General features: G+C 38.3%; 1 protein-coding gene across 1 annotated transcript; it reads left to right on the top strand.

Annotated features, from left to right (window-relative positions):
* The first annotated feature begins 5,390 nt into the window (after positions 1-5,390).
* Positions 5,391-10,837, top strand: LOC146474666 (protein mago nashi homolog). Its single transcript, XM_085116386.1, has 6 exons — positions 5,391-5,499; positions 5,576-5,634; positions 7,812-7,868; positions 8,089-8,142; positions 9,631-9,713; positions 10,304-10,837. Exons 1-6 carry the CDS (start codon positions 5,412-5,414, stop codon positions 10,401-10,403), a joined length of 441 nt encoding a protein of 146 aa, XP_084972512.1. The 5' UTR covers positions 5,391-5,411; the 3' UTR covers positions 10,404-10,837.
* The last annotated feature ends 6,489 nt before the right edge of the window (positions 10,838-17,326 follow it).

Genomic DNA, 17,326 nt, shown 5'->3' with positions numbered 1-17,326 from the left:
TAAGGAGAGAGTGAAATTCTTTCTTCGTGGAATGATGTTTTTGAATTCTTTCGAGGTATCATCATTTTCCAAAAAGTTATTCAGTCTGATGAAATGAAAAATATGTATGTAATTGATTGACCATAGAACAATAACAGAAATAATTGAACTTCTGAACCGAAAAAAATGAGTTTTATTATTCTCATCGGTAATAATGCAACCCATAGAGAAGGCAAAAAAAAATAATTAGGTATTTTAATAATTCGGCATCCAGCTGTCTATAGAAACTGGACTTAGAAGGTTATCTGTGGTTTTAGTGCAACTTTTGTGGACTCCTTGGATCGATGCGGGCCGCAGGTGTCGGTGCACAGTATTTCAATGAGGCAGATGTAGTTTACATTTTGCTCACAATAGAAAGATTGAAGGAATGTTTTCATAAGGTTTAGAAATAGTATGAGCGATAAATCGTTCAGTACGTCTAAGAAAGTCATCAGTACCTTTGAAATCTAATAAAGACCATCACAAGTTTGTGAGTTTTGACCCGATATTGGAGTGACCCGTCGCCGCAGGAGTATCATAAGATTGACCACTTGTTTACGTCGATCCGCGATGTGCAATAAGTAATAACTGATGGACTACTGATTCCCAATGTTCTTTTGCCAGGAAAGGGTTAGCGACCGACCTGAGTAAGACTGGAGAAAATTCAAAACTCAACTGGTGCAAGAATAGCTAAGAATCTCAAACACTCAAAGCAACGATTAACCGTATTTTACCTCGTAAAATCAAAAACTGTGTAATGTCAAAGCTCTGGCTGAATTTTATTCTTTTGTCCGAAAATCTCAGTGACTTTTATAAGGCGCTATTAACACCACATTAATGTGTGAGCTGGTGTTCTGTTTTGGCTTAGTTCAGTACAACGCTTCTAAGTGCACAGTAAAATATTCAATTCTCTTGCCATGCTTGAACACGCTGAGTCAATACCACATTACATTTACATGTTACTAGACTGCAAGCATCTTCGTGAGCTTTTCAAAACACCAACAACACATTTTGCATAGGAATTGGGTGGGCCGGTTCTAGCTACACCCGCAGCTCGTAGTCTAGAAGCAAAATCATGGCCGTTAACACATAAAGGATGGCGCCATTTGATTTTTTGCATCCAGAAGGAATCGTTTAGAGGGCTGTAAATTATACTTTTTGTTAAACATGATGTCCAAAATTGTTGAAACTTCCAATCGTAAACACCACAGCACGTCCTGTACTTTTCGGCCTTTCGGAATGTCAGTACTGTACCGGTATTTATGTTATTGGATGTTTTTATTGATTTACACACATCAATATGCACGCAATTCTGCGCCCCAGGTAAGAAGAAGTTTATAGAAAGAAAAAGAATGCAGGCTCGATTAACGCCTAGGAAAAGACGAGATCGAGGATTCTCGTCACGTTCTTTACTAAATTTGTCTTTCCTTCCGCGCTCTCTCGTTCAGCCAGTATCAGCTCGTTTATTTCGTTGGAAATTGAGCAAGCAAGAACGCGCGAAACTCCCACGCACGCTCGTAGAAAGTCACGAGTCCCGCGTTGATCGCGAGTTTGCGGCAATAATTGAACCAATTGCGGTAAAACGTTGTTAATAGACTACAAAAGCTTTAATCGTACCGCTCGCACGTTTTAACTTTAATTTCACGCGTTATGATACTGATGCTGCGTGCTTAATACAGCAACTTTAGAAATTGATTGTTCCTTTGCCACGAACAAATTACTTAAAAAAAGAAAAGGTTTAGCTATAGCAGTACAGCTCTCTGGAACAGTCTACCCTATAATCTTAGGCAGGCTGAATCACTTGTTCAATTTAAGCAACTACTTACTCCATTTAAAGTAATTTTAACTGCTTGTAGGAGCTTGAGGTATACGGCAATCATGAGAAGCAGATCAAGTTTTCTTTAGATTCAGTAGATTTTTATATATTTATACGTATTGATATTGATTGTTTATCTTGAAGTTTTATGTTGTATCAACCTGATGAATTCATTAACCGGGTGAAAAATAAAGATTGAACGAACTAACTGCTCACTGGCCTTGCCGCCCATCCATCCTTAAGGGAAAACAAATCAACACTGGTGAGCTACCGTTTGGAGGCTTTACAAATTGTAGATGCTTTTATACCAGGCACATATTCCTCAAACTTGGAACGTTGAACCGAGTTGCGAGACAAATTGCAAACGATGTTGGGTGTTCATAAGTGGTGTTAGCACCGAAATGGTTTAAAATACAACTGAGGAATCGGGGATCGAAGTAAAAATAGGCCTTATCACGGTTTTCGACGCCATTTTGACGGGTAGGCAAACACGTTTGAAGTAACAGTGTTTGTATGGAAATCCGATGTCAAATAATTTTCATAAAGCATCGCTTCTGAAAAATTCATGAATTGGAAACTTTTGGAACGAGGGAAAGGATTTTAAGAAAAAAATTTGGAGGGATCTAGCTGTGCCAGAAAGCGTCCAGTCGTGTTTTGAACCTTCCATACATTTTCCTGTTTTTTTTTTTCCCGCGAACTATTTTTAGTAGCAGTTCACGGCTGGTCGCTATACAGACAAATGTATGGAAAGTTCAAAACACGACTGGACGCTTTCTGGCACAGCTACATCCCTCAAAATTTTTTTCTTAAAATCGTTTTCCCAGTGCCAAAAGTTTCCAATTCATGAATTTTTCAGATGCGATGTTTTTTGAAAATTATTTGACATCGGATTTCCATACAAACACTGTTATTTCAGACGTGTTTGCCTTCTCGTCAAAATGGCGTCGAAAACCGTGATAAGGCCTATTGCCCTATTAAACTTCCGGTTCAGACGCCGTACTTCACATGAGCCGAATCGAATTGGAATTTAGACCAACCCAAATTAATTAATCCCGGCTGAATTGTTTCAGACGTGGACATTGGCTGAGGTCACACTAGAGGCTTTACCATGGTAAAAATTGCTTTACCAAGGTAAATTGCGCAACCACCTATTTACCATAGTAAAGCTGTCAAAAAAGATTTGACGCTTTCCATGTGCACTCTTTCGCATGATCAGTAAACTTATACGTGACGAGTACACTAAATGTTGACATGTCGCGTGAGCTCATATCGGCTGTAAGTCACTGATCTGTGACCTGGCGTGTAATAAAATTATGGATCAACAAGAGAGAGTTGTATTTTCAATTTCTCCCATTTTGCTTTTAATTCTGCTGCTTAGACGAGCATGTAGAATTCGCTTCCTTCTTACATACAACTATTTAGATCTTGGGACCAAAGAAAGTGCAGCGGTTTGTAGACGGCAAAGACACAGGCAAAGAAGAGCGTGCAGGCAAGCCTGGGTTTACCCTCGACCACAGGGATGGCTTGAGGAAATGTATGATAACCGGCTCCTTCGAGCCCTTTGGAAAGACCATTTCAGGGTAACACTGGAAACATTCGACTTCATTTTAAAAGTTGTGAAGGACGAAGAATTAGCGCTGTTGATGTTCGCTCAAACACACGCGCCAATGAGCGGGAAAATAAATTTCATGTTTATAAAATATGAATCCACAAATGTATTGTAATTACTGCGTTTGTCCAAAAAGATGACAAACTGTCAACAAAATATGCATGGTTTAGATAGACAAGAGATGTACCCACCTTTTTTTTTTGGTAACTAGATTCTTATCTGGGGTCAAGTCAACTTTGTTCTTGCCGCTGTTGTCAGGGTAACTTACCAGAGTTAGGTTTACCATGGTAAACTGAAAATTGGGGGTCACACTTGCGGTGCCGTTAACCATGGTAAACTTGAGTTTACCATGGTTAACTTTCTCCAGTGTGACCTCAACCATTAATTACCTTATTCGTACTAAATTTCGCGAGGCTTTAATTTCGCGATTTTCGCGATTTGTAAAAAAAACGCGAAATTAAAGACCCGCTAAAATTAGGATACGCAAAAATTAAACACGCGAAATTTAATACACTTCTTTAATTGCTTTAATCAATGATTAACTGCGTTTATAGCTACATGGTAATTGTCATCAGTCTATTTATCTTCTACTTCAGCAATTTCTTCATCCGAATCACTCATTTCTTCTTCTTGTACATGTAGCTCTTTCAAAACATCTTTCGTGCAGTCATCAAAATGTCCATTTAGGTCAGGCTCTTTATAATTAGCCAACACGAGCTCTTTGTATTTGTCAATTATCAATCTGTTCTTTGCTGTGGCTTCGATTTCAACCACACTTTTAACTGGAATTTAAAGTCCTCCTTGTACAAGCGGTGATCTTCTGGGCGTTGTATGTATGACTTCAGCGAAAGCAGCCCCTCTCGCTTTAAAAAAAAAAAAAAAAAAAAAGAGAAAAAAAACGTGTAAGCCTAGAGATCTCTCTGGGTAAGTGACCAATGATTGAGTCAGCAAGCCGTCCCGGAAGGCGCTTATATATAAGCAGCTATAGCATAGCGATCATTGAGGTTTTCTCTTTCGCGAGAAAGGTTCGAACGTTGCCTAAGGATCGGTTTCCAAACTATAGACAGTGCACCACAGTAATAATATAGACATTGCACAAGGCTGTATAGGAAGACATACTTAAATTGTATTTCATTATTATTCATCTATAGTTTTATTCTGTTTCAAGGGTGTTAAGCATTTATAATCATTACAGAACTGTGTGGCATAGGTATTTAAAATCATATTTTTACAATTGACTTATTGCAGTAGCATTTGATTGATTTGCAGTATTTGCTTGATTTGTCTGATTATCAACGCTATTTCTATAAGGTACGTAATTGCAAATCATGATTGTAAATCAATCGTTATTTAAGTGATCATTCAATAAAAAACAGTTTTCTAAGTCTGTCTTTTGTCAATTTTCCCGAAATTAAATGCCCTAAATTTATCATTTTTTGCAAAATCGCGAAAATTAATGCTCGCGAAATATTCGTATTCCAAATTCGCGAAATTATGTGCCCGCGAAATAAGGTACTTCACTGAAGCATACTAGTGCGTGAAGAAAATTAATTGCAGATGTATTTGATCCGGCTCATGTGAAGTACGGCGTCTGAATCAAAGCCGGTCCAGCCAGGCGAGGAAGACGGCTGAGCCGAGCCGAATAAGATCGGCCGTTTTGAATTGATTCAGACGTCGTACTTCATATGAACTTTTCATTGAATTAAATTCGCTCATGCGGTGAAGTACGGCGTCTGAACCGGGCCTAAGGTACTACAAATCCTTTTTTAGCCCCCGAAGAAGGTAATATTTTTCAAATAGAAATATCGGGCAATTTTCATACATTCAACATTTCATTTTATTTTAGGATGAGTTTTTTTCAACACGCCGGGCTTGGGGGTGATCGAGGGAAACTGAACACTAGTTTGAACAGTGTCCGCTGTTATCAAGAAGTGCCGGCTCAGACTTCCCCACGCGCTTCTTTTCAACATGTCGGCTGAGTTTTACCTGCGCTACTATGTCGGACATAAAGGAAAATTCGGCCACGAGTTTCTAGAATTCGAGTTCAGACCAGATGGTAAGCATTTTTATTCTTCAATGCAGCATTTTAAGTGGTTTTCAAACAATTACAGAGGGCCTTTTCTCGCTTTCAGGTAAACTTCGCTATGCAAATAACTCAAACTACAAGAACGATGTCATGATTCGAAAAGAGGTGAGACGCATTTTTGTGGACTTTTCTCATAGATCTTATGGCGCAACTCGTTTAAATCTTAATTATCTGGTTTGTACGAACCGGAGTTAAGCTGGGGCCCTTGTGAAAGTAACTGAAGAGTATCATTGTACGGATCAAGCATAGAATACAATGCTTCTTTGACAATTTATTATTATACTGACTCCCAAGCTGTTTCGGCGGCTTGTCAATTATTGGCGACCTGCCGAGTCGTTAAAATATATACCTTTCTTTTTCTATGATGTTTTTTTTTTGTATGATGGGAAACCGAGCCATTTTTATCGTAACACTGGCCTAATTTTTTTACCCTGTACTTCAGGGCTTGAACAATCGATGAAACCGATGATCGGAAAATCGATCGATCAGTCGATGCCAATTAATCGATTGATATTGATAATCGATGAACAATCGATGCATGGGTTTTTTGTGATTATCGATTTCATCGATTATCAATTTTTATCGATTATCAACGCCAATCGATCAGTTAATTGACATCGATTGTCATCGATTGGTTCTCATTTTTGATGCGTTTTATTTTCAGTCAAGATTTACAAAAAGAATCTGAGTCCAAACTGTGGCCTATAGTTCTCTTGTGACCGGTGGTAACTGTGTTTCGGACAGAGGCTGTAGATGTTGTGTTGTTGGCTTTTTCCCGCGCAGCTCTAAGTTTCTCGATATGGTCTCTTTTTTTCCAGCTTTTACTATACGGCTCACCCATTTAAGCCTGCATGCAGTAAACTTTATTCATTTTTTACCCTGTTTACTTTATGCACCTTTGCTGTGACAAAGAAGTAATAAAGTGATTACCGAAGCCTATTCACGTTTATTCTGGTTTATTGTATTACAATTCAGTATTATTGCATCACCCACCATTCAGAGCTCACTCGTCTCCAGTCGCATCTGCATACAAACAATCCGGTGAACGATTTCAAATCTGACACATTTGTGCGTACTGCAAGAGCGTATGCGTACATGCTGGAACGTGTGGAATACCGAAATTTTTTTTAACACCAATCGATGACAATCGATGAGTTGCGACCACTTTTGTGTGATTATCGATTGGTCATCGATTGGCCGATGCCAATCGATGCCAATTAACTAACAAGGCATCGATTGTCATCGATTGATTGATTGATTTTCCGATCATCGGTTTCATCGATTGTTCAAGCCCTGTGTACTTATAAGTTTGGTCATCCATTCAGTTGCCTGCGCTAAACATTTAACAACCCTTACTCAGGCACTTGTTCCTGTGTAGTGGAGAGAGGGAAAAAGAAGAAAAACAATGTCTGATGCATTGACTGAACAGGCGACAGCTGCTATTGTTATGGCCTTTATTTTCTGCACAGTCCCAAACATTAATTATGTATACATTTTGTGACTCAAACTCTATACACGCTTGCCGTGTTTGGAAGACGGCTAGTATGACAGTGGTACATGTATAATAATTATTGATGTATGGGGCTTTGTGGAAATCTTTTACAGTAACTTCAATCAGGCAAGAAAGGAAGGCAAAGAGCTGTCAATCATCTCTAATTGAATTATATAAAACTATCTATATCTATTTACCAGTCTGGCAATAGTAATGTTCTACGTGTTGTACGTGACACAAGTCATTCAGAAATTCTCAGTCTGCTTTGTTATCTCTGGTCTGGATGAAAGACATAAGATAATGAACATCTCTTGACACTACTGGGAAGAGCAGTATAAAATTAGTAAAATGGCCAAGTTTGGAAGAAATATCTATTAAAACAGTGATGATGTAGCTCTGTAAAATCGGCAAATTCAAGAGACATTTGCTTGCCTTCCAATAAGGAAACAGTTTCTTGGAGCCACTTGAATGTCTATAAAATTTGCCAACTTTCTGGAAACATATCTTCGCTGTTTTAAGAGATGTGACACTCCAACTTTGCTGTTGTTTTGAATTTGTGATTGTGGCTCATTTCAAATAGTTGTAATGTCAGGTAACCCCCTTGTTGACTTGTTCATAAAATGCCATATTTGCTGGGCGAGGTAAATAGCAAACCGTCTGGTATATAACCCTGTGGGAAAGGCATTTTTGAGGTTGATCGTTGAATAATGGACTTGACCCACACAAAATTTTTGTTGATACTATTATTTTTTTAATTTTTATTCATTTTATATATTGTTGTTTTAAACAGGCATTTGTTCACAAAGCTGTTATGGATGAGCTTAAAAGGATAATTGAAGATAGCGAGGTTTGTCTCATGGCTAAATACATATTTATTTACAAGTACAGACTCATTTATGTCCATAGTCTGGTTAGATTGATTCTTAGGTTTTCTATTGTTGTTGTTTTTTTTTTTTTCATTTTATTTTATGTTTCTTTAGTGCAGTGCCAAACATTTTGTGCTCGTGTTACTGTCAATGTTTGTGAAGACTACTTAATTTAAATTTTATTCCATTGTTTCAATACAGATACTCAAAGAAGATGACACACTATGGCCTCAACCTGACAGAGTTGGCAGACAAGTAAGAAAATATGACATTTTGCTACTTAAATTTAGCAGTTCATGCTTAACAAGATGTTGTGATTATAAATAAATAAACAAGAGATATTGTAGTTAATGATTTCTTCAGCTATTTTCAGAGAGACTGAAAAAAGCTGCAAATGCTTAGCATTATTTCTGAAATGTTTTTTGTTCTGCAATCAGTCAGACACTAGCTCAAACCACAAGAAGAAACTGCAAACCAAAAAAAAGGAAGTTAGTACAGCTTATGGTTAATTAATTTTCGCCACATGTCTAATTGGTTTTCTTTTTCAACACAATTTAATACGTTCCAGAAATAACTCTTGACCAGTGGTTTATGGATTTTTTTCCCATTAAACACATTTTAAGTTTTAGGCTAGGACTTGTAATAAATTACAATTTCCCAAGAAATCACTGAATTTATTAATTTCTATGAATATTTTAACTGTAAAACATTGCCATAAAATTGAAAAGTTTAAAACCATCTTGGTTAAAAGTTTCAAATACAACGACATTTCGATGTTCGCTTAACGTCATTATCAAGTCAAGAATGAATGAAATAAGAACGACTATAAATGTAAAAAGAATTCCTAAGAGACACGAATAATGCAATAAGGTATTCACACGCAGAGTCACGTAAGAGTTCGCTCTTTACGTTTTAATCCTGGGTTTTTATTGCAAATGAAGTGCAAAGTGACGGATAAAGATTGGGGCAATGTTTCCTGAAGGAATTGGAGGCCATGTGCAAGAAAATCAGTGAATCTCCGCTAAAAAAACAAAACAAAACAAAACAACAACAAAACTGATCTAAAAGGCGCTATAGGTTGGTTATGCAACAAGCCATTCAATTTCAAGAATATAAATATATGAAACATATATTTTGAACTGTGGATGAAAGATCAAATAGAAGAAAGATCCTCGCAGTTAGTACGCAACTGCTTAAGTTGCATACTAACTGTGAGGATCTTTCTTCTATTTGAAGCCATTCAATTGTTCTTAAGTTGTTTCTCTCATTGGCTCATTCTTCAAAGGTTTCAATAATGATAATAATAGTCATAAATATTAATTATGATAATATGTTAGGAATGCAAAGGAATATTTGGTTTATCAGAGTTGATAACTAAAGGTTAATTTGCCACTGCAAAGAGATTGGAGCATTAGCCCTTATCAGAGTGAATCACTCTGGATTTGCTTTGATGAAGAGCAATTTGTTGCCAGGATGAAGGGCTTATGCTTGTAATATCAACACTCAAATCTCTTTACGGTGGCCAATTAACCTTTAGTTAAACTCTGATAAACCAAATGTTCGTTTCTATTCCCCACTGACCCAACGCCGCAGTTTCTTTTTGGATTGTCAACTTGGCAAGAGGTTTTTAACCTCCTTTAAAATGGCACTTAACTAGCCAATTTAAGTGATTTTTTGTGGTTATTTCTAAGTATTCTAATGCTAAATAATGTATTGTTGATGAAATAATTTGTAATTTTGTAGGAACTTGAAATTGTCATGGGTGATGAACACATATCTTTCACAACTTCCAAGATTGGTTCTCTTATAGATGTCAACCAGTGCAAGTAAGTTTCTGTTTTGTAGTTGCAAATGTACATGGAAAAGATATACTACACCTATCAATAACACATGAACTCTGAAGTTTAAAGACGATTACACTGCACTCCTGTTATCTTGGCTGGGGAGATGTGCTGGTGGAGGGGTCAGCTCACCAGATGCCAGATCAGAAGGTTGGTTGTTGAATACTTAAGGCCAATTTACACGGTATAACTTTTGCTTACGATTGTCGCATGCGATTTCTGGAGTGCCCGCTGCTCACGTCATGCAAAACATCACACCCAACTCTCGTCGCTCAACATTGCCTATACCTACGATTGTCATAGGATTTTAAAAGGCGTTTTAAAATCCTAGAACATTTTTTGTGATGTACACGACAGTCGTAAGCAAGTTGTAGGTTTGATTTACACGAAACAATTCATGTCGTAGGACTGTCGTATGCTTGTCGCATGCGACAAGGTCGTATCATTTAAATCGCCCATAAGGCTCTGCAGTCATGTTGTTTCTTGTAGAAGACACTTTACCCCCCCCTCAAACATAGAGGATTTGTGCTATGTTAGTGTTTATTGTGGAAGTTAATTTTGTTGCTATTTTTCAGGGATCCAGATGGCTTGAGGTGTTTTTATTACTTGGTTCAAGATCTCAAGTGCATGGTGTTTTCTCTCATTGGTCTTCACTTCAAGATCAAACCCATCTAACTTCTCTCTCGCAATAGGCTCAGCAGCTGGAAATAAGAAACAAAAAAAAAACCAATCTGCTTTGATATTTTAACACTCAATACCTTACATCAGCATTGTATGTGTGCTGTATACATTAAATTTTCTTTTACATTGCACTTTTTTTAGACAGGAATAAGTTTTTATGTTTGAGCCACTTTTGTTCTCGTTGGTTCAGCACATTTGATGACCGTTGTTTTCATATACAGTGTATTCTTGTGCACGTCGGAAGAAACTCTCAAGTCTTGTCAGGGCAGCTAACGTAGGTATCTTTTCCAATGCATGTGTGTACACTTTTGTCTAGCAACTTGAGACGTTAGAAGAAAGACCAAAGATATATGATTGTATAAATGGCAAACTTGTTTTCCGATGGCATTGTAGACTGTGTATATATCATTAAACAATCATTTCCTAGATTTCATCAGTCTTTCATTAAACTTGTTTCTTTCGTTTTATTTTTTTACTCCTGTAAAATATTATTTAATGAAATTCAGTTCAGTCTTGGCTCAGCTTACTCGTGTTTCATGTTTAAGTGGTTGTGTTGAGGTTGCCTAGTTCCTAGGCCTCTATATTATGCCACTTTCAATCTGTTCCAGGTCACGTGGTCCAAAAATGAGGCACTAGTAACCAGGGCCCAGTTGTTCAAAGCCCGATTAAGCTAATCCTGGATTAACGTGAATTTTGATTCGAGTTTAATGATTGATCATTAAAGATTCTTCCAAAAGATTTTTGTCCCTCAGTCTTGCCTTAGCCCTTGGGTAACATTAGCTTCAAAGAATTTTAATGAGCGAGATGAAAACCTCGGTTAACTTTTAATCGAGGATTAGTGTTAATCGGCTTTCGAACAACCGAACCCTGAAAGTATGAAGAATTTACACATGTGGGAAAATATTTTTTTATCTAGAGCTCAAGATACATCTGGTTATTAAGGCCACTGCATCAGTTTTATTGTTGGCTTTGGGACACGTACAGACGGGACGAGTTAGGGGAGGGGTGGGGGGTGGGGGGTTAAAATGACCTGGGCTTACTCTCATCATTGTTTGTTTACCGTTATTTCCTTATCTTTTTTTTATGTAAGCCCATCACCTTTTTCCCCTTATAGAACGCCTACATCTCTTACGAGCTAAACATTTAGGGACAGATTTGGGCGACCGTACTTTGTCCAATTTTAGGGACCGTTCATTTTTTATGATCATGGGGGGGCTGGTGGGATTTGGTTAATTGCCACTACGAAACTGTATGACCCCCCCCCCCCCAGCATGCAATTTTTTCCACATGGCCCCCCCAAGCAGAAACTATTTTTTTCTGATGACTCCCCCCCCCCCCACCCTCCCGCCCAACCAGAAACAAAACATGCTCCTAACTTTAGCAAAACGCTTATGCACTGTTTATATCAAAGATAAACGTAATTGTTACTGTGATTTCTTTACAGTACTATTAAAAAGTTACCGTTCTCTGCTTAGGTAAAGATTTCTCTTCTTTAAAAAAAAAAAACGTTTTATAGATAGCAACACGTTTACGGCAACGGCAAACCCTAAATTTCCATTCAGATTCTTAGAGGAACTATAAAAATTAATCAAGCAAATGTTTAACGTGAAATTACTCCCCTTCGAGTACAAACAATTAATACACGTACAGATCTGACTAACAAAATACGGATCGAAGCAAACCAATCAACGATTACGAGTCATATTAAACAGAAAAAAAACAGCGGACATACAGATATCAGGTGCGTAGGTAAGGGTTAGATAGGGGTGTTTGTAGCGCGCCGGAGGCGCTCTTACTAGGGGGGTCCGGGGGCATGCTCCCCCGAAAATTTTTGAAAATCTAGGTTCCCAGAAACCTCATTTCCTGCATTTTGAGACCCTTTTTAGGCAAATCACAAATTTGTTTTACAGCAGCTTTTTAAGCTATATACATCATTTCTGCGGCATAATTGTCTCAACTTAAACAAGAAAGTCCAATGTACATTCCGCGCCCTGTCAAGTTCTGATTGCTATTCGATCTGCTGATAGTCATACACCAAGCTGGTAAACTGCATCATTCTCGGGTGTAGGCCTTCAAACAAATTGACTATCTCGTCAAGATTGACAGGCATATCATATTTGATATGCATTAGAACCAGGGCGGACATTCTACTCTCTCGCATGGTACACCTCATGTAGTTGTTCAACCTCCTCGTTGTGCTTTTTCTTCCGCCATTATTGATCTTCAAAGGGGGTTCGTTCGAACCCCTCGAACCCCCCTCCTACACGCCTGGATATTAAAGTACTGCTATTAAAAATGACAGTTACAAGCTTTTCTGAAGATGGCCTACGGCTCAGATTTACCGTCAACTGAAGTCACCAACAACAGTTCTATTATTAAAAACTAATCTGGATGTTCACACTAGGCATACTACTGAGTCTACTGATACTCCTGGGCTCAAATAATTTACTAATCAACAGTCTTTATGAAAGTGAGTACTATTAAACAGAACATTAAACAATCTATTGATATAGGTCTGAGCACAACCACGTAATAGAAAACTACTCCCCCACGGATGATTCAATAGTGAGACTGTTACGTTTTTATATTAATTTGAACTTGTACAAACATAGGTGTCTACTTCAGTTTATACTCATTATTGCTTTTCCAAAAGATATGCTTCATTTCCTCAGTTGTTGTTAATATGAAATGCAGATTTCGACCTCAGTATGTGAAACAAATTAAAAGTGGTTAGGAAAATCGTATTAAATAAAATTAAAATAATATTCAATTTATTCATCTCTTTCTGTGTTGAGCCACTTTCAATTTCCCCTACTAGCCAATTATTGCTGGTGACCCCCCCTCTTTCACTCAATTTTTTTTTGGTAGCTCCCCCCCTTTTGTGCCATTTTTTTTTCTCGTGGCCCCCCCCCCCCTAAATCTCACCAGCCCCCCCATGCTCATAAAAAATGAACGATCCCTTAGTCAAGCTAGAGTTGCTCGAGGCATAGCCGAGAGCAACTCTTCCGCTTCTCTCGTGCTCTCCAAACTTCCCGCGTGCATCCATAACTCGATATACGCACGCTAAGCATGAACCAATTCTTTTATAACATAGTGAAATAAAGTAAATGATTCCTGGAAAACAGGTTTTGTTCCCGATTAATTACAAGATTCTCTGTACAAAACAAAAAAAAAAAAAGGCGAAAATGGTTTCTCCACTCAGATTTCGTTTTCACGCGCGCTGTAAGGTTTATATCAGTTTATTTTGATTCATAAACTAATACACTAAAAAAGCAAGGGTGATTTCACGATATAAAGAGAAATGATTTCCTTTACGCTCATTCAAATAGTCTCACATCAAAGTTAATGTTCTCTCAGTCCTTCAAACGCGACTAACAACGTAATCATTTAAAATAGCCCGGCTGTTACTTTTCTCTTGACTAACAATTCCATTTTGCGCTTCAGTCAGATGGGCTGAATTACTAGACAATTTATACAGTGTGCAGATAACTTATGTTCGTAAAGCAAGGTTAACTTTATGCGAGAGCACGTTGGTCGGTTCACTGAAAAGCGTCCGTTGTCCTTATAAACCGGTGTTCGTACAAAGCGTCCAAGATTGTTTGGACTTAACACTGACGTTACCAGTAGCTTTATAGATCATATGCCATCAGATGTAAACTGTAACTGATGCAATCGGTTAAAACAAAGAAACGCAGCTTAGCTTGACCGGAGAAAACAGTGAATTCTGCCTGCGCGGGAATGAAAACAGCTGTTGAAAAGACTTGTTGAAAACTAAAATTAAAAAAGAAAAAAAGAAAGAAAGAAAAGAAAGCTACTATGGGAAAAATAAAGTGGGACTCGGACCTGAAGTAATATCTACCAGCACACTAGCAATATTCGCTCTATGCCCGAGCGCCATTTTATCTAAGCATTGAAATTGTCCTGCATATATTTAAAAGTCGTCAAACTGTTATCGTTCACTGAAGACTTCAGTTGAAGCAGCGACTGGGACACTATGTATTGATATTTTGTCCACAAATAAGAACTAACTACGGTTATTTTATATGAAAGTCTTGTCTACTGGCAACGATTTTCTACAGTTAACCACGGTTTGTAGCATCGAAAGGAAATTTTAAAAAAAGGCATCAATCAGTGTCTATTTCATTGATCGCCGGAATCGTTCAACACCGTTTGAAACCGATTAAAACCCATTATAAATTGTATAAAATGTATCGTAAGCCGTCGGTTGAACACGAATTCGACAAGCCGTTTAAACATTTTTTACACTTTCAACAATAGAGAGATTAAGCACCACGCTTACGGCAAACGGCAAGCGGCAAAAATGACCACGTGACCATGTTTATCCTTCGCTTGCCGCTCGCTGTTTTCAGTTTCTCAGAAAAACTGAATGTTTTTGCGTTAGAATTAAAGGCTAGAATTATCTTGTACTATTTTCACTACGTACTCATATTTTCAAGAAAAAGTAAACGCGAATCTCACGTTTGCCGTTTCCCGTAAACGTGGTGCTTAATCTCTCTAATATTAAACGACCTGTTCTAACGTCTCCGACATTTGGTTCAACAAAGTGACGAAAGCATGTTCAAGGAAACTTTGGAACGTTTAAACGGACTTTTACACACCCAAGCCTTTTTATAAACAGCCGAACGGTGACAAATTTGCTCGTCAAACAAAACCTGACATGAAACCGTTTGATCCAGATCAGACTTGAGTCTGAGAAGGCTCTAATATAAAATACAAGAGTTGACTAAACGATTACACAAGTTGTACAAATATTTGATCGTTTTGCCCGGAGTTAAGATTCAAAATTGCGCACAAAAGTATGACGTAGAATCATCAACGAGCTATCTAAGAAAGGAGAAAAATTAACATTCCAAATGCTATCATCATTAATAGTACAAAAAGATTCTCCTTGAGGCATTACAGGAGTGATGGAGATGACATGGATCTTTGCCTTACTTTGTGAAATGTAACATAAGCCACAGTCAAATCGCAAGATGCTGATCTTTTTAAGTGAATCTTCCTTTTTTCTTTCTCGTTTTGCAGCACCTCGATATCTTCACATGAATCCGTCAAAGGAAACTTTCGCTCTTCCTTCCCAACCGCCACCACCGTCACATCTTCGGGTAACTCCCCAGGATTCCTTTTGCTCGCTTGTTTTCGTCCTTTCCTTTCTGAATGGATCATTACAGTGCACTCCACGATGCGTGAGTGCGCAGGTTGCGAAACGTTCCCGGCAGCAGCTGGTGACAGTTCAGCTAGCGACGGAGCCGATACGGGCCTATTGGAACCCTGGAGTTCATTCCGCAACTTCAGTTGGAAAAAGTCTAAGGACACGGCTTGATCAAAGGATGCTCGTCTTTTAAAATGCATGACATTTACTTTATCTTGCAGCTCCATAACATTTTCCACTGAACCAAACCGTCCCTTTCGGCAGACAAATCGGACACCAGCGACTGCCGCGGGTTGGTTTGTTCCTGGTTTTCTGACTCTCAACAGCTCCAACACAGCGTTCTTAAAGCGGCGATCTCCATAGCAGTAAAAGAGTGGATTAGCTATCGAGTTGAACTGCATCAGACTATCCGCCAATCTCCAGGCCCATCTTTTGGGAGGGACTCGAGAAACTCCACTGTACACAAACACAGCTATTAATGGAAGGAAGGAGATTATCAAGACAGCTGTCACCAAGGCCGTCATCTTTGCAACTTTCTTCTCCAATTTGGCTGATATTAGAGAAGTAACTTGGCTAACTTCACTTAGCTTACGATTTCGAACTCCAAGATACATCATGATATAGAAATAAATGATAAGAGCCAGCGCACAAACTGCTAAAATAGTATCAACGATAATCCACGCCTGGGCAAAGTCGAGCCTATCGTCCTCGTTAACCACTGTCAGTAATATAATATCTGGAAGAACCATAAATATGGCTGAGACCCAAGCGATTATCGAGAATTTGTTGAGTCGGCTTTTAGTAACGATGCTTTTGTACTCTTTCCATTTTTGTATCGCCACATATCTCTCCCAAGCAATCAATGTCAAGTGGAGAACAGAACTCCAAGACAAAATATACATCAAGAGAAGAGTCACTAAGTCTAACACACAAACATTCTCTGGTAAAGTTTGGCGGGCAACAAATGAGTCGGCAATGGCAGATAAAGGCATGCATACAGCACCTATTAGAAGGTCTGCGATGGCTATGCTCAAGAAAAGAACATTAGAAAGTCTTTGTAGCTCTTTTCTTAGCCTCAAAGCTATGATCACTAATGCGTTCAAAAGAACTATCGTCGGGGAAGCAAGAGATATCAAACCGATAATAATCCAGAGAGTTATAGCGTCGTTTACATACCCTGCAATAAAGTATGTAGCGTACAACTCCCTACAGGAAAATTCTGACCTAGCTTCGATGGAGGAGTTGGTAGCTGCTTCGGTGTCGTTTGGGTCCATGCTAACTGAACTTTCTTCGGGTTTTAGTGTACCTGGCAATGCACGAAACTTTTAACTCCTCGATCTCAACGCTTTTTTCCTTTTGTTTGTTAATTTGCTGCTTCATTCAGTAGGCAGTAAAGTCTGGCTTCCTTCCTTTATTGAAATGGGTTTATCATATAAATGCAAACGCGCCAAGACTATGGTAATTTTTTTTCAAAAGGAGGAAGCCGTTGTTCAGAAATATTGCACATTAGTGAGTCAAAAGCACAAGCGCGGAAAATCTTTTCTTATGTAGGAGAGAAGAAAACATTAGTTAGCCGGCTATTCAGTTAGTGTGGTTGTGGTGAAGATGTGTTTATTACGAAAAATAAAATTCTAGTTTTAAAAATTAAATTTCAAAGTCCCTTTGTAATGTCAGGATATTACCTCTGAAATCGAGGAAACGAAATGACTGGCCCGATTACCAACTGTACAGACCTTAATCCAATATG

The sequence above is a fragment of the Pavona decussata genome, unplaced genomic scaffold (genome assembly GCF_977016875.1).
Source record: "Pavona decussata unplaced genomic scaffold, jaPavDecu1.1 SCAFFOLD_87, whole genome shotgun sequence".
NCBI classification, from domain to species: Eukaryota; Metazoa; Cnidaria; class Anthozoa; order Scleractinia; family Agariciidae; genus Pavona; species Pavona decussata.
This window is presented reverse-complemented; position numbering and strand designations above follow the sequence as displayed.